Here is a 24,902-nt window from a genome sequence, read left to right as displayed (position 1 = left end):
CTCAAGCTGGTTTAGCAGTCTTCCCTTGCCCCGGGGAATCTTGGCAGTCCAGTGCTTTCATTCCTAGAGGAAGGGATGCGGGGAGACCAAGTCTGTGCCAAAACGTCATCTTCTGATCTGTAAACCCTTCACTCCTGAAGACTGGGGATTCTTTACCATTACCTACTGGTCGATGACATGCAGCCTACGTTTTATTCATTTATTTTTGAATCACTACCTATGATGCATCTTGAAGTGATGTACAAAGTAACAGAAAACACTGAATATATTTTTAAAAATTACATACAGTATATAAAAGCATGGCTGGAGGTCAAAAAGTATTTTCCCTAGCTGCCTGAGATCAAATAGTAGGCTTCTACTGTTTTATGTTTGTGGCATTAAAGTCAGAAAGGAGTTGCTTTCAGGTGCTTTCCAGAATAGTAGTTTTATTTGCCTTTTGTACAGAAACACAACAACAACAACAACAACAACAACAACAACAACAACAACAACAACAAACCATCAGCAATAGCCCATTCAAACCCTGCGGGGCTCACTTCTGAGAAGGGCAGCGTGGAACTGGAAATTCCAATCTTGGGTAGCCATGATGCAAATTGAAACCAGTTGCTTTTCTTTCTGGATTAGTTAACCCAGATCAGTTTCCCTCTGGGGTTGTCCAGTGCCACGAGCTGGCCCCTAACAGGTTACTGTAAGGGAATGTGTCTCTTCACAGAAAAAAAAGGTTGCCCAACCCTATTCAATGGCATGCTCATCTATGCTTATTTCATTGGTTCCTTGGTTCATTAAGCCATTTCAATGAACCATGGTAAACCATGGCACAAATTAATTCCTGAGCACTCTATTTGCATATGGGTTGGGTTCTCTTACAGAATTGTCTGTACAAGTCTCAGAATAATAATTATAAGAATGATAATTAAACTGCTCTAAAATCAGTACGATATAGGTAGGCCCTCAGTGTATCTAACTTGCAAGGACTGTGGTGATCACCAAGTTTCTGGAAATGGAGAGGTGACTGCAGCCTTTATATTTCCATGCTGAATATTTCTGTTTCTTGCCAAGCCAAGGGCTGCTTTAAACGCTAACAACATTATGAACTTGAAAGCACTTCCATGTTGGAATTTCTATTGATACACCGCCCACGCATAAGGCAGTGCCCTGTGTACAAATAAAACATAAGATACCATAAAACAATATAAAATAATCATAAGGATGATTAGCTCATCCTGATTTTTTTTAAACAACTGAATAGGCCTGTAGCATTTCTTTTAAGTATTCAGGAGATAGAATCATAGAATTGTAGAGTTGGAATAGATTCAAAGGATCATCTAGTCCAATCCTCTACAATGTAGGAATGACAGCTAAATAATCTCTGACAGATGACCATCCAGCCTCTGTTTAAAAACCTCCAATAAAGGAGACGCTACCTTCTGAGTTAGTCTGTTCTACTGTCGAACAGTCATTGCCATCAGAAAGTTAGAAACTTACAATTGTCCCTATTGAATTTCATTTTGTTAGCTTGGGCCCAGTTCTCCAATCTGCTAAGAACAACTTGAATTCTTCTGAGATATCAGCTTCCCTCCCAGTCTGGTGTTATTTGCAAATTTGATGAGCATCCCCTCTGCTCCTTCATTCAAGACATTAATAAATATGTTGAACCGCAGGCCCGACACAGGACCCTGCACCACTCCACTTGTCACTTTTTCCAGGATAATGAGTGAGCACTCATTGGGTTCAGTCAGTCAACCAGCTACAAATCCACCCAACAGTAACATTGTCTAGCCCACATTTTACCAGATTTGTTCCACAAGAATATCATGGGGGACTTTGTCAAAATCCTTACTGAAATTAAGATACGTTACATCCCACAGCATTCCCCTCATCCACCAAACTTGTAACTCCATCAAAAAATAAGAAAAAAGATGAGTTTGGCATAATTTGTTTTTGAGAAACCAATGCTGGCTTTTTAGTAATCATAGCATCCTTTTCTAAGTACTCACAGACTGTTTAATTATCTGTCTAGGATCTTTCCTGGTAAAGATGTCAGACTGACTGGCCTGTAGTTGTGTGGTCCTCATTCCCTACCATTTCGAAGATTCCCTCTGTCTGAGCATTAGCGAGGATGACTGCTAAATCTCTGCTAGAAGAGTATTCCACAGTCTGGGAACAGTGACATTGAGTTTCCAACTTCTAGTGGAAGCAGGACAAGTTTTTGAGCCATGTGTAGTGACTGTATGCGTACAGATTCATTTTGCTGCATACAACAAATACATGGCGAGAAGCTCCCATTAGCTGCAGCTTCTCATGTGTGGATACACAGCAACATGCGCATGTGACTCATTACTGCGCATGTGATGGCGTATATGCAGATTGAGAACAGACTCCTACGGAGAAGTCGTTTCCCTGTGGAAATTCTGTGGCACTGGAGCAGCCCTCAAAAAGAATAAGCACAGTGGTTTTACCTGCTCTGAGCCATGTCTCCAAAGGCGTGGGACTGGAAAGTTACAATGCCACAGAGACAATGTTCGCTTGTTATTTGCCACACAAATCCGCAGTGATGAATGCCGGCAGTTTGGAAATTTGTTTCGCAGTGCCCTCCCACATCAACCAGTTTCCAGCTAATTACGGCCCCAACTTTTCTACATCTCTATTTGTTCCATCTCCAGATTGGTTGGGGTGTCGGGGAGAAAAGCATTCCAGACCAAAATGCAATTTCAAAAAACTGAACCCGACTGGCACGGGTTGACCTTGCTCGTTATTATCTGAGTGGGAATAGCGGCTTTGAACATCATATGATCTCTGAAACGGTTGCTTTTTTTCATTAGAAAACCCCCTGCTGAAAACTGACCAAATGTGTCTGTGTGTGTGTTTTATCTTGCAAAGATAACTGCAAAAAGAGAGAGAGAGATCTTTTTCACGAATAACTAGAAGGGAGAAGAAGAAAAATCAGAAAGTGTCCCTCTTTTACCTGTCTCATAAGCCTTTCTGAAGACCATTGTGTCTCTAAAATAGATAGTAAAGAATCTGAATTGTTTTTGTCTGCCAGGTATGTTGGAGGCAAGAAACCTGCCTATGACCAATTTCCGCCTTCTTAAAAGTATTTCCTTCTCTTGTTCTAATTCAGCTTTTTATCATTTGTTCTAAAAGGAGACTTTTGTGGATTGATGTCTTTATTATATTGGGAGGGGGGAGGGGGGAGAAAGTGAAGGTACATGCCAGTCACAATTTTATAGAAAAAGTCATAGTCAAGGTGTGACAATCTCCCAAGGGTAAAACTACAGCTATTTTATGTCCACTCACATTTACACATGTTGGAAATTCTCCGCTGTCTGTCATTAAGGCTCTTGTGTGTGTGTACAAAGGGAAATTAAACAACTGTAGTCACAGCCTTAACCTAGTTTAATGCCATCCATAACTTGTGTTTCTGGACTCACAGGCCCATGGGCTGAATGCAGCCTTCTAACTTTCTCTAGCTGATCTCCTTCGCAGCCCCTCCACACCCTCCTTGAGGTTTTTTACCTGGCTTGAATTTCTGTTAATGCCTTTTGCTTCTCTGGGTAGAGGAGAGAGAGAGTGAGAGAGTGATGGAGCTTTGCTAGGCTCCTCTTCTCCCAGCCCTTTCATTAAAAAGCGGTCAGTTTCCAAAAGTGTGTTGGAACAAGAGGTTCTTCACTCGCTGGTGAAGGACAACAAGGAGGGAGCAGGTCTAGCTTCTCCAGGGAGGGAGTTCCAGAGTCTGGTAAGAGTCACGGAGAAGGCCCTCAATAATACTATACCCAGACTAGGAAAGATCCCCTCATGCCCTTTGACATAACATGGAGCATTTCAGCCTATATGAACTTCAGCAGCACAACACAGCACTGGCGGCAACTTGTATTGGGTGCATGACTGTCATCCCGGCAACTATTTTCTCTTTTCCTTTCCAAACCTAGCTAATGAAACCGAATATTTCCACTAAAGCTTCTGTTTTGAAAATGGATCTCGCTCCCCTGCATGCAATTTGTTGACATTTTGAAATGAGATTTTATTCCAGATTTGGAAGAAATTGCCAAAATGCTGATTCACTTGACAGGAGTCGAGAAGCCCTCCCAAAACGTGTCTCAAACTGGATGAGGAGGGGGTGGGATGATTTGAATAATGAAGCATTTCAGGATGTTGAAATTAGACAGCCTGTTACCTCTCAAAGAGTTGACTCAAGCGCTTACTGCATTTCCCCCACACCCCAAACGGAAAAGGTGTCAAAAATTTAGATTCCGAGGGGGAACAAATCTATTTTGGGGAAGTAACAAAAGGTGAACAAAATTTGGAAGTGAAACCCAAGATCTTCTGTGGGCGAGCCACTTCTCTGGTAACAGAAAAGAGTTTTATACCTTTGAGTAGGGTGCCCAATACAAAAGGAAACAAAGCTAGTGCACCTTTAAAAAGTTGTGTTTGTTTGAAGAGAGATTTTCAGTAGGCATATATTGCATTATAAGCTACAGCTGATGAAATCCTCGCTTCCAAACAACCGTCCTGCCGCAGGTGGGCTCCCAAGGAAGTGGGCTATAATTGTGGTACCGCTTTGCATAGTAGCAGATATAGATGCTGTAGTCGTGTTCAGGTGAGGCAGAGGTAAAGCCAAAAACTTGGACACTGGCTGGAGGGAATACATGGCTTCAAAAAATTTCCCCGAGTACCTTCTGCTGCCTTCTGAAGGCTGGTGGATCAGTCCTGTTGGTGACCCTTTGCCCTTGAAATGTTGCTGCCTTGCTCTGCAGCCATTGTCTGCTACGCCGTGCAAATGGCAGGGGCTGCCCCATAAATATTTGAAAGCATCCCAAAAAGCCATGTTTTCTGTTCAGGGGAGACAAGGAGAGGGAGGCATCATCGAGATCAGTGTGTGTGTTTGAGACGTCTAGCAGTTGTGAGGGTGCTGCCCTGACCTTTCAAAAGGGGTGGGATAAAAATCTAGCCCATAAATAAAACTCACCACATGCTCCGAAGTCGTCATACTGAGTGCTTTCTTACTCCTACCCCACAGATTTTGGTGCCACTGGGAGGCAATTTATCACTGCAAGATGTTGCCAAGACAAAATATGAACTGGATTACACCTCCCATTTGGGGTGCACAGCAACCCTGTTTTTGTTTGTTTCATTTTGTTATGGATGGCTGCACTCTTAGCTTTGGAGAAATGTGGCATATCTCACTCTACTCCTAACAAAAATTCCAATCCCTATACTGTACGGCTCTGTGCTTGCTGGGTTTTATTTATTGAACTGGATTTCAATCTCATAAAGTCTGACTCTACAAAGTGGCCCATGTTAGACATACCTTGGGTTCAACTGTGAGAAGTAAGAAAGCATTTGTTCCTTTACATGGACACTTCTTGGGTCAATAGCTTTGGAGTGTCTTGTCCCAGCCTTGCCATCCCTCAGCTGTCCATGTAGCGGTTCTGGTGGTAACTGATGCAACCAATGAGGGGCAGGCAATGTTCTTTGTCCAGTCTCAAGTCCTGTCTCAGCATTTTCCACTTCCCTATTGGTCTCATATGGAGGGAGTCTTAGAATTGGAAGACACCCAGTAGGCCGTCTAATTGAAGACCATCCTCTGTGGGAAATGGGCTGTTGGTTTTATTAGCCAAACTGAAATTATTGAATATCACCGTAAATGCAGCAATGCAACTGCAAATGGACTCCTGAGTCCTTTCCAAAGCAGATTTAATTGAAAATAACTCCTATTGATTTCAGTGGAACTTTTAAGCTAATTTACTTGGGATCATGCCTAAATATACATGGACAAAGTCATCCATAAGCAGACCATAGCTGTACAGTTAGAGGGTAGACTGATGAACTCAGCTAAGGGAAAGTTGGATTCAGCTTCCCATACAGCCTTGGAGCTGACTGCGTGGTCATGAGGCAATATGTTTCAGTCCAACCTGCATCATAGGATAAAATGGGATACTGCTGGGGATCAATGGATCAGCCTCTTCGCCCTTCACGTTCCTAAGTCTGTTCTGTCCCATTTGCACATTAACACATACACGTGTAAGCTTTTAAAAAAGAACAATCTGCATCAAAGTATGTATTTGTGAAGTATTGCCACAAAAGACGCATTTCTAAACTTATTATTTACTCAAAAGTATGCGTATTCAAACATATTTTATCTGAAAATATGGATTTCTTATAATTATTATTGCTATTATAAAAGCTTTTCATTTACAAAAGAGAAATACCAATGATAAAACACAACAGAACTCAGTAAAAATGAATAATTGTCAGTAAAATATGATCCCAGCAAGCAAGAGCATTTCCAGTCTGGTAATGGCTGGGTAAATGCATTTTTTAGCACAAGAACTACATCCAGGGTGGAATGAAATCTGAAGGATAATGGCACGCTGATCCACATCTTACTCTGGTATCTGTGGATCAGGTCAGTTCATCGGAAGAGTTTGCAAAGGACAAATTCTTCAAACCTCTCTAGATCCTGTGTGCAACTCTGACCTCCTTAGCGGAAGAGTAGGATACACACAGTTGACAAATAAATAATAACAGGGAGCTACCCAGGGGAGATCTTGTGTAATGCCTATGCATGCATCCATATATTTCGAGTCACAGACATATTTTGAGTGGCACTATTGATTGTGTGCTGTCTTTTGAGAACATGGTTGTATTTTTCCTTAGTAATATGAGTTTGGTAGGCTTTTTTTTAAAAAAAAAAAAGTCAAAAGTTGCTGGCATTAACACTGAAAGTGGATTTTTGTGACTCCAGCAGGCTCAGTGAAGAGGGCTCCTTTTAAGTCTCAAGGGTTTTTGAACATTACTTGACCTGTCTCCATAGTACTGAGGCCATTTTTGATAACGAATGGATCAATACCTCCCTGTTTGTCTTGAAGTGTCTTAAGTGCTGTTGTTGTCCGCTTGCAGTTCTGACAAAGCAATTATTACTGTAAGAGTGGCGGTTTTTATGTGTTGAGCATTTGCTACCCTCAGGTCACCCTTGCTTTTAAGGAAAGCATAAAATGTCACTTGCTATAGCGGGATTAACTAGAACCACTATGGTTAAGGGTCTGTTAATAATTCCATAATATATCCTGCTTTGGTCTGAAAACTACTTCAACTTGGCAAGAGAGTTTTTCCTTTGATTATCCTACTAGCAACCATTTCCTTCTCTCCTCATCTCAGGCCAAATAAGTGCATTGGGGTTGAGTTTGTTTTTAGTGCAAGGAAACAAGCATTTTTAACAGGGATATTGATGGATCCTAAATATTCAGGAGCACAGACTTCTGCTACTGGGGGCAAGAGAAGTAATCATAAAGTAATCGCAACATAAAAATACAGAAAGAGAACACAAAATACATAAAACCAACAAACCAACAAGCCAAAGCCCCCTCCCAGAAACACATTTTAAATGCCATAGAATATTTAATCAGCCCAAAGGCTTGGTTATAGAGAAATGTTTTTGCCTGACACCTAAAGGAGCATAATGAACACACCAGGCGGGTCTCCCTGGGGAGAGCATTCCACAAACGGGGAGCCACTGCAGAAAAGGTCCGTTCTTGTAGAATGCCCATGTGATACCTTTTCTTGTGACATACTGAGAGGTATACTACTCTATCACTACATTCGGAAGCAGCTTCAGGTAATGACCAAGATCCAGCAATTGACCTTGATGGTTGAAGCTCCAGGGAAGCATCTAGGATTAGCATGCCAGTCAATTGACCAGATATTGTTAGCTGGCCAACTGTTACTTGACCGTGGCCAAACATTGTCAGATGCTTGAAGAATTCGCTTCTGGCCTCCTTAGCATAACTGCCTTTCAGTAGCAGCCCTGGGTGAAGCTGCCAAGCTGCCCACTCCCCAATACTTGTGTTGACTCCAGCTACCTGGACAGGCTGTGCAGCCCCAGCCACCCCAGCCTTGTCCAGGTAAGGTACAACAGCACCGAGATCATCCAGAAAGTGGCTCAGTGGCCCTGCCTCAGCTCGTAGGCCACTGTTGCTGCCTTTCAGCTTCTCACTGCAGCTTTTCCTTCTCTGGCCAATGAAGAGGGCCAGGCTGGTGTTCTCCTTGCAATGATGTTTATCTTGAGAGGCAAGAGGTGCAACATCCCAGCAGCTCTTGGTTCCCTGATCAACGGGAGAGGCTACTTAACCTCTTTTTCCTTGTTCTATTTTATTTTGCCGATTTTTCAAAAAGTTGCAACAAATTGATCATGCCAATCAACAAAAAATAAAGTCTGTTGTGTCTGCATAAAGCCTGTCTTCTGAAATGTATTTCTTTTTCCTTAATGAAGCTTTTGGATCAGACTCACTGGAGTAGTTCTGGAAGTTAGGCAGAAGAATCAGTAGAGGTAGCAGAGAGGTTAACCTCAGCTCAATCCATGGTGTCAAGCCAGTTTGGTTAGGGGGCAAATTACGGCCATATCCCTGCAACTAATGGTGCTGCTCGGACCAAAAAACCGGGACTCAGGTTATCTGTTCACTTAGTGGACAAGCTGCCTAGAAAACAGCAAGAACCTGTCAGCGTTCAGTACTGGGAATTTCTGCATAGAGCTAGCAGGAACCTGCTCAGTATCTTTACCTGTAACGTCCTCATAGGTGTGCTTTGTTGTTCATAGGTGTGCCAATGTTATCCGTCCAGCCGAAAGGGAAGCAAAAGGGCTGCGCTGGCTGCAACCGGAAGATTAAGGACCGATACCTTCTGAAGGCCTTGGATAAGTACTGGCATGAAGATTGTCTAAAGTGTGCCTGCTGCGACTGTCGCCTGGGAGAGGTTGGATCAACACTTTACACAAAGGCAAATCTCATTCTCTGCCGCAGAGATTACCTGAGGTAAGTTAGGTTTTATGCCACACCTGCTTATAAGCATCTCACACGACAAACTGCTTTCTTAATGCCAGTGGCATTTAAGACGTACCTCTATTGTTTGTTTACTTTTTTTCCCTTTTGGAAAATCTGTGGCGTACCTGTACAAAGAAGACCAACCCCCACAAAACAAACCTATGTCAACTTCTCGGGAAGAATAAATTTGGTGGGGTATTTTTTGTTGGAACCATAGTACAGGAGGAAAGGGTTATACTTGCCCCCCCCCTCAACAGCTCCCAACTGATATTTAAATAACAAAAGACACATGAAATGCATTCACACCCTAAGTTCCTTACCCAATTAATTTTCTATTCTGATGCACCTTCAAAGGAAATTATGCTTAGACTTTTAGCAATAAAGTGAAATAGAAAGCCTGTTGGACCTTATTTATGTCTCATTTCTTTTGGCCAAAGTTGCTAGGGATTGGGGAGATGAATTGGGATTGCAAACATTCCCTCCTTTGCCCTTCTTTTGCCCCAAATTGCATAAGTACTGAGCAACCAAAGGGGAATCCCTCAGTTATTTGAATGCAGAATTCCCCGTGATCCTGAGAAACCTTCAAAAGGTCGTTTTTCTCGCCCATGGTAAAGAGGAGAATTCCCACGCTCAAAAAACCAATCTCCCCCTTCACTGCTTACTTTTTTCCTGCAGTGAGGGGAGTAAAAGTAAAATAAGTGCATAAGCTTTACTCATAATTAGTAACAACTGAGATACAATCAGTTTCCTGTGAAATTCAGCAACAAAAATACTATGGGGTTGATACTCAGATAATAGAAATAATGAGCTACAAAAATACTCAAATGGGTATGGGGTGCAATATACGGGGACCATGTCTTCCCAATCCCCTTGCTATAGGCAGGGCTTTTTTTTTCCCCAGCCGGAACTTGTCAGAACTCAACTCCAGCACCTCTCAGAGGGGCACCATTGCCATTCTAAGAGAATGAGGGAGATGTTCATGATGAGTTTCGGCTCCTCTTTTTCTAGAAAAATGGCACAGACTGTACGAAAGGCTGTATTCATAGTATCATGAAATAAAGGAAAGGTATGCGTGCCTTACAATGGTTTTACCTTGCTTCCAGATACGGGCTGGATAATAATGCAGCTCTTGTAAACGGTCCTACCTGACACTGCTTTCCAAATTCCAAAACTGCCATTTTCCACCTCAGCAGCTATCGTGTGAACCAAGCCTATACAAAGTGTGTGGATAAACTTTCGCTGGAGGTGTTTTATATGCATTGAATCATTCTTAGCCCCGTGGCGTGGATTAGGTGGGCTTGAATGGCTCCTTCAGCTTTCTCGCGGGGCTCAGTAAATTTGTTAAATATGATGCTGTATCCATGTAGGATAACAGAGGTGGGTTTTTTTTAAAAAAAAAACCCATATGGCAGAAAAGCTTTCAATTACCATTTGAAAAGTATCCCCGGCACTCTTAGTCCACTGCAACAGGGCATTGGTCCCTGGCGCAGAGGCCTGCCGTGCTGTAGCTGATGAGGCATCATCCTGTGTAGGGCAAGTGGAACGGGACTGTCCCGCTCAAGCCCTCTTGCCATTTCAAATGCATTCACACGTACACACGCCATTCCCTTTACTCCTACAAAATGCCAGCATAGCTTTGTACCAGAGCTTTGGGATTTGGGAGCTCTCTGTCCTTTCAGGTGGCACGCAAGGGACTGCAGCGGAATCAGCTATTAGCTGTCATGCCAGCATAGGCAAAAGTGAGGGAAGGTGGCCTGGTTCCAGCTCCAGTTCAAAGGCATAAATGGGTAGCACTCAAGACTATGGGCTTCCGCAGGTGACTTACTTATTGAGCATCCGTCCTGATTTGCTTGCACAAAGCTTACGCAGAGGTTAGACCACGGCCAGTCTTTATCAAGCAGCCATTCTCCTTTGTTTGCACAGTGGTTATACATCTTTCTGTTGATCATTAGTTCTGGTCACACTTTTCAGTGCATTTCCTGTCACTTTCCTAACCATAAAAAATTGTTTGTTTCTTAAATAGATTTGTTGCTCCGTGGCGACAGAGTCCTTTAACCTGCTTTAATTGAGCAAACTTACCTTTCCGGTTTGCACTGGAATCCCTCCTGCAAAATACTGACATCTGGAGGTGTGACCCCTGTTAGCTTGTATCTTTTGCATCATCACCTTGGCCTTCAGTATCAAGACTAGGGCTGCAAATCTCCTTGACTCTTTCCAGATAGAAATCATCACCACAGATTTGGAGGGGAAATGCAGCCTTGGCATACTAAAATGTCCACTCCCCCTCATTTTAAATCAGCCCTCAGAAAGGTCTCAAACCCTTACCTTTGGGTATAATTAGAATCATAGCACTGTATGGAATTAAAATGTCGCCTCTTGTTTGTTTGCTTGCTTTATTAGATTTCTTACCTGGCCTGTACCATAAGGTCCCAGAACGGATTACAGCAATAAAATATACATTTATAAAACAGAGCCGTAAAACAAGAAAAATGTAAAAAAAAAAAACAGTTCAATACATAAAAGAGTTTAAAACAATGTGACATATAATAACAATGCAAACATTTGAAAGCAATTCCATATATATAAAAACAGTTTGAAAATACTTCCAGTACAGATGCAATCTGGGAAAAGGACTCATCAATCAAAGGCTTGTTGAACACTCCACCCTGAGGAAGACTACCGTCTTCTCAATAGGCAAATGTAAACCATTTCTGCACAAACCAGTCCCTTGGTACCTATACTACACTGGCTCTCATCTTCTGGCATCTTTGTCTATTTTTTTGTTTTAATGTAACATTAGGATCCTGCTTTTCCTCCAAGAAGCTTAAGGAGACATATATGCTTCTTCTCCTTCCCATTTCCTCCCTTGCAACAACCCTGTAGGCTGAGGAATGGGGACTTTGCTAAGGTCACCCAGTGAGCCTCATGGTTGGGTGGGGACCTGAACACTGGTTTCCCAGGTCCTAGCCCACCACTCCTAACCACTACACCACACTGGTTTGCAATGAAGAAGCTGCTGGCATTTCAGGAAAGTAGAGGACATCAACCGTAAGAGGGACTTGTGCCTCCACTTGCCCTGCTTCTTGTGTGAGGCAAGATCTGCAAGTCTCCTTTTTTCGTAGAGATGTTTGATCTCAACATGCATACTCCCCCTCCTTCTGTTTTGAGTGTCATTTGCATCGCTCTTCTTAGCTATCAAATGGAATTATGGTTGGTTGATTATTAGCTATGGCCCCACAACCCAACAAAAACTTGTCACAGTTGAGACTCACGGAAATAAATAGGATTTTAGTTCATCACAGCCAAGTCCCATTTCAGTAGTCGCAACTAGCTTTTCCTGGATTCCGCCCAATGCCTTTTTGAATGTTATGAATAACTCCTCGCTCTTTCTTGTAGGAGCTATTGTAAATGAACCTCACAGAGCTGCTATCTGAACATAGATTTATGCAAACGTCCATTTTATTTGTTCGAATAAATACTTTGGAGGGGCTTCTTGTACTGATGCATGTAAACAATCACCGTGAACCATGTCACGGCTGCGGTTCAGGTTGTACGATACGATTTCAGAGGGTCTGGTGTTCCTTTCCTGCCAGCCTTAGCCGACCTCAGTTCCAGTCACCAGAATTATTTTTTTGTATTTTGGCTCATTGCAATTAAAGGGAAGGCAGGAATAGGAAGGAAAGGCAGGGGGATACACATCTCTGTATTCTGACAATGCCTCTAAATGGCTGAGTGGCACATTATTGGAACGTCAAATGCCTTGTAAAGCTTGTTCCATTCAGGACAGAAATAGAGGCTCCCAAAGAAAATTAGTAGTTGCATTCTCAAGGTTAACATTTAAATTTACATTAGCAGGCAAATATGCCGGTTGAGATGGAGTTTCAGAGCCTTTACATAAAGCTGCCGTTATATCCAGAAACAAGGAGGCAAGTAAAACAGCTAGAAAGCACAAGGCACAGTTTCTTGAGCAGTTTGTGATATAGGGAGATCTAATGGTTGTGGCTGCTGGTGCCCATGCTGCTAATATTCTGCAAACAAAGACAGTGTCTGGTAGGGCAGCTAGGGAATAGGCAAATCTGTCAGTTTTGGTTCCCCATTTTCCCAGTCTTAAATTCAGTTCTCCACATTTCCACATTAGATTGTTATTTATTTATTTATTTATTAAAAAACACTAATGAAAATTCATCAGCATTTTAAGTTCTTCTAACATCTATATATTCAAATAAATTGGTATTTATTCATTTAACAAAAGTATACACACACACACACCTCCACCTCATAAAATATTAGGGCAGTGTACAGCCATATATGTATACAAAAAAACATAAAACGCCACTAAAACAGTACAAAACAATCATTAAATGACTCACTAATCAAAAAGGTTTTAAATGACTGCGAGGGCCTGGTGTTCTAAAAAGTTCTTCAAGAGATGCCCAACTGTCCAAAGGTAAGGATTGTCTGCCAGATCTGTGCCAGAAGAGTGTTCCATGGCATTGGACTAGCAGCACTCAGTGCCTGAGAACAAGTTGAAGCCAGTCAGGGGTCTGTAACATCAGAGGCGGATCTGAGGGAGCACAGATTTGGGGGCCTATTCAGTTGCATTGGGTGAGACGCCTCAGAGTGGAGGGTGCTATATTTTGGCATTGCACAGGCCACCACTGAAATTAAAAAACTGCTGTGAAAATTCTTTTTTAAAAACCGTATTGAAAAATATATTGAGCTCACCTTCGCCATCTAGTATCGCATTTGTATTTTGCACTTTACAACACGTTTAAAATGTTTTATTTGCAGCTGTATATAGCTGAGTCCAAGGTCTCCTACTGGTAACATGGGGGACAACTAACAGCATTCTTTTGGATGATCTCAGGGCTTGGCCACACTTGCCCCATGCCTAGAAAGCATGGGTCTGAGCGGTTTGCCTTTGCCCCACCACTTTCCCCTGAAAAACCCGCTCTTTAACTCTAAATCAGAACAAATAGCCGATTGCCATTTGTTCTGATTCACTGCTAAACTATAGGTTTCCCTGGGGAAAGACGGTGGGGCAAATAGAGGCATGGATGAACCCTCAGTGACTGAGCTAGGATATAAGGGCTCAGGTGGTACCCAAGGTAACCTGAGGAAGGCAGTTCTTAAGGTATATACTAAAGAAATGATGGGTTGGCTTTCTTTCTGTGACGAGGAGAGCCATCCTAGCCATTAGCTGCATGTCCTGAGAAGATACGTTTTATTGCTCAAGAACCATGACTGTAGCTCAACAGCAATGCTCTGTGTTTCCTACCCTCAGCCAGTTGCATAGTGCAGTAGCCTGTATTTTCGTCTATCCTCAGCAACCGCTCTGTGGACATCCTGTTTCAGTTTCCAAAGTGCTTCATGCATTCTGTGGGTGAAAGGTGTTTACAGTACCTGCAGTGTCTCCTTTGATTGCTGTCTGTGCAAAGTAAGACCTTGGTTCTTGGAAGTGTGCTGTTTCTACCCAGAGAAGAGCTGCTCTCGGGAATACCTAGTTTTCAGCGGGCTACCATTTTGAGGCAAGGGCGGCGGAACAAAATTAAATGGTCAGACCACAGATCTGCACATAGACCCTGAATGTCGCATGTACGCATGCCAAACTCGTCAAACTCAAGTGACTCTGTCAAAGTGATGAATACAAGTGACTGCAGCTTCTGTGTTCAGGAAAGGACTTTGGTAAAGCCAAGAAGTGTTTTAAGGCAAACGGTGCTTCTTCCACAAATAGATGTTGTGTTTTGTGGCCACTGGCAGCAAATACCGCTGGACAGGAATAGTGAACTCTTAAATAGAAAGCACCAGCCTTTCGAATTTTGATGGAAATATCATTAATGTAACTTCCCAAAAGAAGATGGTGATCAATCTGTTCATATTTTTTAAGATGTACATCTACATAAGAGGGTAAAAACAAGAACCATACATGAAGGGGGTGGGGTCCATTAGGGCAAAATAAGCACTGCTCCACTAACCTCTGTGCATCTCCAACTAGCCCCCCCCCACACACACACACCTGCCTGCCTTCTTTCTTACAACCAGTTTAGGGGGTAGCACTGGCTGCCAGCTTCATCCTCAGTCTCAGTGTTGCACTGAACTCATCAGGAAGGAAGATGGGAACAAGGCTCAAAGCAGTTGACTCTGCTTGCCATTGGCTCTGGCTCCCCTTACTGCTGGCCTCCTGCATTATGCCCTAGCAGTCCCAATGGATGCCATTGACACACAGCCACTTAACGACACATGTGGGTAGGTGAAAACAAGCCCAACATCTTCTTTTTTTTTTTTGCACAATACCTTCCATGGTTTGGTGTAGCAAGCGGCAGGGACTAAATGACCCCATCCAGCTTTCTGGGTAGAATTTCAGAGGAAGCAAAAGCAATGTGGTGTAGTGGTTAGAGTGGGAGACCAGGGCTGAAATTCCTGCTTGGCCCTACTTGCTTCAGCCTAACGCACACCACAGAGTTGTTGTGGGGATTAAATGTGGGGGACGACGACGACGACGACCATGTATGCCACCTTGAGCTCCTTGGAGAAAAGGTGTGATATAAATGCACTTAATAAATCATAAGGTGAGGTTCATTGTACTGACTATTTTCCCTCCCGCCCCCCAATATCTGGAGGTATCATTGATTAGGTCCCAAGAAATTTGAGTTCCCATAATGAGGCACCCTCAAAACAAGCTATTGGGGAAGTCCCACTCTTCTTACTTCTCAAAGTGTCATCCTTGCCCAGTCCCAAGGTGTGGAGTTAGCACCCTGGCTGGCTGGCTGGATTCCAGCACCAAAACACAAGGGCCAGCTTCTCCAGCAAACTTTAGAAAAAGAAATAGACTCTGTCTTCTCTGCAGAATTCCCTGCAATTGTATGAGTTCTCCAGATAAGTAGCTCACACATGCACACACCACAAATGTGGGCAGGAATTTTGCATCACCTTTTTAATTTATCTCAAGCGAGTCTTCCACTCACTTGGGTGCTAAGCATGCTTCCCTAAACAATGCTATGGAAGCTATAGCACTTTTCATTCCTTTTTTTGTGGTATTATCCTACAAGACTTAATACGAAATTTGGTATCTGAAGAAGTGTGCATGCACACGAAAGCTCATACCAATGACAAACTTAGTTGGTCTCTAAGGTGCTGCTGGAAGGAATTTTTTTATTTTGTTTCGGCTACGAAATTTGGGTTTGCCACATCAGAATGGCAATGCCGGGATAAAGAGTAAGGCAAGGACGCTGCTATAATAATGTGATCTCTATAAAAGGATTTCCCTATTCCTTTCATTTAACCTACATTCAGCTCGAAAGATCTGAGCAGAAATTTACAGCTGCCCATTTCTACTGTGCTCAGATGTAGCAGTCATCCCATTAGAGCACACTGGCTTTGGCGTAATGGGTCGCATAAAAGTTCTATTGCACTGTCTGCAACTTTGAAGCAAAGACCTTCCCCAAAGTATGATATCTTAACTGAAGCCGTCTAGTCGAAGTTCCACACTCTAAAGGCAAAAATAGATTGCACTTGGTTTGTTAGTTGACTTTTTTATTATTTCCTAAAGCCTTGTGATTAAGTGAAAAGCTTGCGTGGACTAAATCTTGCAGCCGTTTGATGTTCCAACCTGCCTCTGGCACTTTCAGACTTGCTGTTTTGCTACTGATAATTTTTAAACTCTCCAAAGAGACCTCTGCTCTGTTCATGTGTGTTTGCATAGCATCTGGGAAACTCAAGTTGTGTGTTAATGCTTGTTGCAGCAGTTACACCCCAGGTGTCTCCCCCACTAAATACTAATACTGTGGCCGGCAAGCCAAAACCCTGTGGTTGAAACGAAGCACTCAAATTTGTGCAAATTTACTGGATTTCTTTTGTAAAATTGTTACACGGTTTGTTCAAAAGAAACAGAGTCGGGCTCTAGCAAATTCTGCAGGACATGGAGAATAAAGTGCCCAATAGTAAAATTCTTCCGTCTTCAGGGATGAGAAGCTGTATATTGAGATCAGCACTGGTTTGAGTCTACTGCTTTGAAATGTAACGGCTTCTGTCTGAAATTAGTAATTGATTTCTTAAACTCTGGCATGAAGAGAGAACTGATGGCTGAAAGGGTACAGTGGCTAGGGTGAATCTTACATAAAGAGAGCCCTGCTATATCAGACCAAAGGCCCATCTAGTTCAGCATCCTTTTCCCCCAATGATCAGCCAGGTGCCAGTGGAAAGCCAGCAAGATGAACCTGCATGCAGCCCTGCTAGTTCGTCAGCTGCCTCTTCAGCTACCATGGAAATCTTGGACAGCTGAGTGGAGGCTGACTCCTAGCCTTACGTGTCATTGGCATAAGAGTCAACTCCTAGGGGCCAAGGTCCCTTCGCTCCCAATAAAATTGAGAGGGCCACCCCCACCCCAAATGATGGGCATTGTCATTCAAATGATGTGTGGGCACTGTGTCTTGTGATTGATTATGAGGGGCAGGGATTGCCTGGGGTCCCTCTCATATTTTATCCAAGTTGGCACTTGTCAGGCTTCAGGGAATCAGCTTCCCCACCCCCTCCCCGGCAGTAGGTAAGCAGAACAAAGGAAAAGGAATCTTCTTACCAGTTAGAAACTTTAATGACCACAGCGAGAGACCAAAGAATCCCTTCCGAGGAATGATGGTGCTCCCAATTAAGGGTCCTACTCACTTCCTCCCTAGTCACCCATGTCACTTCTGCGTCTTGTAACCTGATCACACAACCACCGTGCTTTCTGTTCTGCCACCTTATCAGCTGTTCTTGTCCTTGGGCTGGGCGGAGGAATGCTTTCCAGAGACAGTGAATCTGTTAATTCTCTCTCTCCCAGTGCTTCTTCTCCTAGCTGTTCCCCATCCAGTATTTCCCAGCTCCTGCCTTCTGAACTATGTCCCTCTGCAAACCACTGTTCCAAATCTATACTGTCTTACTGTTCCTGGGAAGATTCAGGGTCCTGATCAGGAGCAGGGGGAGGGGGAGGCTCCCACCCTTCCTCCTCAGTGCAACCCTCCTCAGCACAGTCCCTGACAGCACCCCTGGTATCTTCTGGCAATATTGTGGCAGGACCCTTTCCGAAGTCACCACTTGAGCTCTTCCCACACCCAACCTCTCATTCCTCCTCCTTTGCTTGCCATCTGTCTTGGTTGGCACCATGGGACCCACGTCAGGGTTGTGTTTTTTGTCCCAATGTGCCTCACTTTACACTTGCATACATTGAATCACATCTGCTGCTTCAATCCCCATTCATCTATTAAGGATAGAGTCTTCCCCTTCTGGGTGGCTTGTCTCAAAGGGTGATCACTATTCCAAGCAGACCCCAGGGTTGTAACCATTAGCTATCCGTTCGCCAGCAAAAACTGCTATACTATCCAGGTAAGCAAGGCACTGTTAAACAGCATACATGTGGGAGGGTTACAGATCAGTAGCAGAGGACATGTTCTGCCTGCCAAAGATCTCAGGTTCAATTCCCAGTACTGTACAGTCATACCTTGGATCCCAAACACCTTGCGAGTCGAACGTTTTGGCTCCCAAATGCCGCAAACCCAGAGGTCAGTGTTCCGGTTTGCGAACGTCCTTTGGAACCCGAACATCCAACATAACTTCCACGCCTTCCGATTGGCTGCAGGAGCTTCCTGCAGCCAATCAGAAGCCGTGCCTTGGTTTCTGAACATTTTGGAAGTTGAACGGACTTCTGGAACGGATTCCGTTCGACTTCTGAGGTACCACTGTATCTCTAGGTAGGGCAAGGAAAGACTCCTGTCTGAAACCCCAGAGAGCCACTGGAAGTAAATGTAGGTCGGGGTGTCTAATCAGTCGCCCTGCAAATGTTGTTGGAGTCCCAGCCAGCATGGCCAGTGGACAGGATGATGGGATTTGTAGTCCAACCACAACTGGAAGGCCATAGGTTGGTCATACCTGCTGCAGGCAATCCTGATCTAGATGGACAAATGATCTCATATGAAACAAGGCAGCTGCCTAGGGTCCTATCCTTGCTTTTGTTTTTTGCCATTTAACACAACTAAAAAGGTGCAATTTATTTTGTAGAAGGGAAGTAAGTGTTCTTCCTTATAGATCTTTACCATACATATGCCAAAGAGTGAATATGAAAAGGTAGCACATGTATCTTGTTCCATCTGTGCGTCTGTCTCTTCATTGGAGTGGAAAAGTGTAAAAGGACTCTCAAACTAGGTCACCTTTTATCATACACAGAAGGAGCTCGTAACAAGACACTCTGGACTTTCTTGATGCTACAATTCATTGGTTGCTGTCCTGTTAATTAAGTACGCAAATATTTATCCAAACAGCCCGAGGAGCGCTAGATCCTTTGGATAGGCAGAGCTTCATAAAAGCTGCTGTAGTGTTTCTATGGAGGATGAACAATGAATTTTGATAAACTGGAGTTTGAAAATACCATGGTTCAGCAAATGGGGATTCTGCTGAAAACTAGATTCAGCGGCTGAGTGCATCAATGACAGCATGTCATCATTACAGTAGCAAATTTGTGATATTTTTAATATGTCTTTGACAAGTCCCCCCATTGGAAGATTTTCTAGAAAGTAAAGTACATACAAAAATGTTCCTATTAGGAAAAATTCAGATTGAGATACTGAAGAATTTTCATAAGGAACTTGATGGAGAACAGGGTTTTTGAAAGAAAGAAAGAAAGAAAGAAAGAAAGAAAGAAAGAAAGAAAGAAAGAAAGAAAGAAAGAAAGAAACCAGAAAATTGGCAGATTTGTCAATCCCTAGAGATATGCCATGTGAATGTTGTTTTCTTTTAAGCAGGCACATATTGAAGGTCAAATTTTGTCCCATTTCAGAGATGCTGTGTAATGTGATGTGTTGTCTTATGCAGTATTTCCAGTACAATTTCTATTCCATATCTAGATCCACAATAGTGAAAGAGATGAGATATTATAAAAAACCATTTGAACTTTACCAAAGAAATTAGAAATTATGTAAGACTTATTATTACTCTTCATACTGAAATCTTTGCATATTGGGGCACTTTCATAAATTTCTTTTGATGTTGATGCTGTTGTTGCTCAATTACTGAGATAGTCCAGTTATAGAAACACTTTCTGTGGTTAAATTATTATTATTTATTGTTAGCAGTATCACATTTTATATTTTGGAATATCACTATGATGATTGCTCTGTTCATCTCAGGTACATAGAATCATAGAACTGTAGAGTTGAAAGGGACCCCAAGGGCCATCTAGTCCAATCCCCTGCTATGCAGAAATTTCAATAAAAGCATCCATGACAGATTGCCATCCAACCTCTGCTTAAAAACCTCCATGGAAGGAGAGTCCCCCAACTTCCAAGGGAGTCTGTTCCACTGTTGAATAGCTCTTACCATCAGAAAGTTCTTCCTGGTGTTTTGTTGGAATATCCTTTCTTATAATTTGAAGCCATTGGTTTGGGTCCTACCCTCCATTGCAGGAGAAAACAAGTTTCCTCCATCTTCCATGTGTCAACCCTTTATATATTTGAAGATTGGCTATGCTATTTCCTCTCAGTCTCCTATTTTCCAGGCTAAACATTCCCAGCGCCTTCATAAGGCTTGGTTTCCAGACCCTTTATCATCATGGTTGCCCTCATAGAATCATAGAGTTGGAAGAGACCACAAGGGCCATCCAGTCCAACCCCCTGCCAAGCAGGAAACACCATCAAGCATTCCTGACATATGCCTGTCAAGCCTCTGCTTAAAGACCTCCAAAGAAGGAGAATCCACCACACTCCTTGGCAGCAAATACCACTGCCAAACAGCTCTTACTGTCAGAAAGTTCTTCCTAATGTTTAGGTGGAATCTTCTTTCTTGTAGCTTGAATCCATTGCTCCGTGTCCACTTCTCTGGAGCAGCAGAAAACAACCTTTCTCCCTCCTCTATATGACATCCTTTTTATATATTTGAACATGGCTATCATATCACCCCTTAACCTTCTCTTCTCCAGGCTAAACATACCCAGCTCCCTAAGCCAATCCTCATAAGGCATTGTTTCCAGGCCTTTTACCATTTTGGTTGCCCTCCTCTGGACATGTTGCAGCTTGTCAGTATCCTTCTTGAACTGTGGTGCCCAGAACTGGACACAGTACTCCAGGTGAGGACTGACCAGAGCAGAACACAGTGGTACTATTACTTCCCTTGATCTAGATGCTATACTCCTATTGATGCAGCCCAGAATTGCATTGGCTTTTTTAGCTGCTGCATCACACTGTTGACTCATGTCAAGTTTGCGGTCTACCAAGACTCCTAGATACTTTTCACATGTACTGCTCTCAAGCCAGGTGTCACCCATCCTGTATTTGTGCCTTTCATTTTTTTTTGCCCAACTTTACATTTCACCCTGTTAAAATTCATCTTGTTTGCTTTGGCCCAGTTCTCTAATCTGTTAAGGTCATTTTGAAGTGTGATCCTGTCATCTGGGGTATTAGCCACACCTCCCAATTTGGTGTCATCTGCAAACTTGCTCAGGATGCCCTCAAGCCCATCGTCCAAGTCATTGATAAAGATGTTGAATAAGACTCCTCTGCACACATTCCAGCTTGTCAACATCTTAAATTGTGGTGCCCAGAACTGGGCACAGTACTCTAGGTATGGTCTGACCAAGGTAGAAAAGAGCAGGGCTATTACTTCCCTTGATCAGGACACTATATTTCTGTTGATGCAGCCTAGAATAGCATTGGGGATATTTTTGCTGCTGCATCACACTGTGGACTCATGTTAAGCTTGTGGTCTACTAAGACCCCTAGATCCTCTTCACATATACTACCGGCAAGCCAGCTGTCCGCTATTTTATATTTTGTGCAGCTCCTGCACATGTTGGCCAGGGCAGAGCACAATGGCAGAAAGAAGCCATTTTTGGAAGGCGTGCTATGTGGAGAGCCATAATGAATGTTCCAGTTCTAGTGGAGAAACGAGGCAGTGTCAGATATAGCGAGCATCCTGGCAGAAGGCTCAGAGGTGGGGCTGAGAGGGGGCCAAAGAAGCCACCCTTTGAGATGAGTTTGAAAGCAACACTGTCCTCATTAAGAAAGCTAATTGGAGCAAAAAAGCATTAAACCTAATGTGCCTTTCTAAAGAATCAATTACTATTCCTTGGAAGAAGCCTGCCTGCTTGCCATATGTATCATAGGACCTGCTCGCTGTGCCATCATTTTGGACAAAGTGGCAAACCTTAGGTAAATCTGCACACCCGCCATGGATTTGGGACGTAGCTGCAGCCCCTGAAACAGGCACAAGCTACTGTACAAAAGATTGCTACTCTAAACAGAGAAGTCTTTAAATAATAGGCCGCCTTCCACAGTCACACGCCACTAAGCGTGCTTCCTTTTATTCCATTTTCTCCCATCAATTCATTCGTATTCACTGCCAGTCCTCTGTGCCAATTAGCTTTAATTTTTACTATACACAATGACATCAACAGCCAATGGGATTCTAGGCTCGCAGGATTTTAGTGTGCCTATAAACTACAGAAAATTGTCCTTGGCTAAACTCCTGCTTTCAGATTGGCTGACGACAATAGGCATGGTTAAGTTCAGAGTAAGAGCCATTAAGCATAATTACTACCACAGGGTAAAAGTTTAATTGTGTTAAATTTTAAATCTGCATAGCCTAAGCTTATTTACAAGCTGGCTAGGCCCTTCCGTTACATAAGGGAAAATAAATCTGTACTTAAAAATTTGCTGCTTGCCAACTTTTATTTTACAAAAAGTTTCTAAAAAGCTGATAAAAGCCTCTCTTGTCTCTGACTCATTTCTTCCTGTTGGGATTACGCTAGCTAAGTATTGAGGATCTTATGATATACTGCACTAATATGTCTGAGCCTTCTATTGATATGAGTGACAAGATTGCGTTTTGTATGAAAGACCGGGGGGGGGGTGTCACAGGGACTGAGGATCCTCTCCCTTGTTTTGATACATTTAAGTCATGAGGATTTTTATTGCTGGAAGAAATCCTGACGTCCCTCACTCCTAACCACCTCCAATATCCTGTTGTAGATCCTCTAGGGAAAGGAGCACAACTGGTCATGTTATCAAAAGAAAATGCATTTATTGGGGGGAAACATACCTTGCCTTCAGGGCTATATAAATCATGAGACATGCTCCCCTCCTTCACTTGAGAACACATATGGATGGCTTTTCTGATATTACCAAACTGTGGGTACATGGCAAACATCCGAACACTTTCACCCTTTTTGAAAACGGAGTTGCAAAAAATAATAATAATCTAAGGGGCAGATGAAATCCTTAGGGGAAGAATGGGACATAAGAAAAGGCTTTTTTTGTTGTTGAGAAGGCCTTCCCCAACTTGGTGTCCTCCAGATGTTTGGCACTACAACTCATAATTTCTAACCATTGGTCATGCTGGCTCAGACTAACAGGAGGTATAGTCTGAAACATCTGGAAGGCATCAGTTGTGGAAGGCTGGTTCAAATAAAAGTTTTCTATTCTAACATGCTGTTACCAGCTTTGGCCAATTGCATGCCTATAGAAAGTTCACAAGGAGTGTGTGGTGAGGATCATTTCTTGTTGCCCCTCCCCCCCCAAAAAAATCTGCTACTAAAATAGCAAACCATTTAGCTGTCACTACTAATTGAAACTGATCCAGGAAAGGAGAACCTGTGACCTTCAGATGTTGTTGGGACCCCCAACTTCCATCATCCCCAGACAGAATATCCCAATAGTTAGAGATGGTGGAAGTTGTACAACAGCATCTGAAGGCCCAAAGGCCCTAAGTCATCCAAGTTGGTGGTCATCACCTCACCTCATCTTGTGGGGGAGAAGAAAGGAAGAAAGGTTTGGATCCTAAGCTAAGTTGACTTAAGGAAGTTCACCCATCTTCTCATCCCCCAAAATCCTCTGGAACCCCATTCCACATTGTTTAAGAGGGCTCCAGAGAGGCTTTATAGGTGTGTGGTGGCTGCAAGGGGGAGAAAATCATGGAAACCTTCCCTTCTGTGAATTTATCTAAGGTAAGTTATTTTAGGATGCAAGCCAATGCGTTGAAAAAATCAAAGCTTGTTTTCTGCCCTCAAACTACTGCTTGTACATCATCTTGAAAGTCATGACCAATTATCTGGGAACGTAACCTGTACATGCCAAAGAGCTCGGTCTAGAACGCCTAGCAGATGTATTCAGTTTCTGTCCCTTAGTTCCTGTTGACAACCTCACTTAGATTACCTAACTGCTCGTTGAACATCCTAGGACATTTTTAAATGCAAGCAACTTTACCCTTCTGTGTCGTTCCCACAAAAGACAATTTGAACTTGGAAGTGCTAGAGTGAGTGAGATATATTCATATACTGAAGAGTGGGAAGAAATGTTCGAGGCCGAGAACAAGATTAGCACGCAGACTAGCTGGGAGCTATATTTGTTACAGACATTAAAAAGCAACATGATTTCAGCTGGACAGAACATAAGCCTTAAATCTTATGCAAACATTCAAAGCTGTTTAACACTGTCTTACCCCCAAAGCCCCTGGAAGGAGGCAGGTGAATCCAGTACCAAATACATTTTTCATGTCCCTTAAGCTGACTATTTAAATAGTTAAGTGAACATCTGTCCAAACTTCCCATCATTTCCATTTAGAGAAGCCGCTAATTCAAAGGGTGACGGAAAGTGCCTGTTTAACAATGCAGATGGTGCTGTCTGCCCCCCTTTTTGTTTAATCTAGATTGAGCTCCACGCAACTGTGATGCTAATGAATAATGGATTTTTTTTATATTCGCACATGGAGTGGCATTGCACTCTGAACAAATCTAGGATTAGCTTGCTTCTAATTTCCCCATTTGGATATAGGGCAGTGATTTATTTATTTTATAATGGTAACCGATGTGGATATTTTAAAGATCAGAGGGGTAGCATTCAGATTTCAAAGATGAAAGCAACTTGTCAACTTGGTCATTTGGAAGAGTAACACAGATTCATATGAGTTCAGCAATAAAATGCTGAGAAAATGCAATTTAAGTGAGCTGCATCCATCAGTGGCACTTATATTTTATTGGGGCAAAATTAACACAAATTTGCAACTGTCTGATAAACATATTGTGTGTTACCTCCCAGTATTCATAGAACTACTGTCCCTTTAAAGATA

The 24,902-nt window shown here is 42.8% G+C and overlaps 1 protein-coding gene across 2 annotated transcripts in view; it reads left to right on the top strand.

Annotated features, from left to right (window-relative positions):
* The window catches only part of LMO1 (LIM domain only 1), a 121,174-nt gene that overhangs the window by 75,595 nt on the left and 20,677 nt on the right, over window positions 1-24,902 (top strand). For both annotated transcript variants that reach the window (XM_035119726.3, XM_035119717.3), the window contains exon 2: window positions 8,594-8,807. In XM_035119726.3, coding sequence (XP_034975617.1) covers window positions 8,594-8,807 — 214 coding nt within the window. The remainder of the gene's footprint in view (window positions 1-8,593; window positions 8,808-24,902) is intronic.

This window comes from Zootoca vivipara, chromosome 1 (assembly GCF_965207765.1).
Source record: "Zootoca vivipara chromosome 1, rZooViv2.hap1.1, whole genome shotgun sequence".
Taxonomy (NCBI): domain Eukaryota; kingdom Metazoa; phylum Chordata; class Lepidosauria; order Squamata; family Lacertidae; genus Zootoca; species Zootoca vivipara.
The sequence above is the reverse complement of the archived record's forward strand: the minus strand, read 5'-3'. Positions and strand labels throughout refer to the sequence as shown.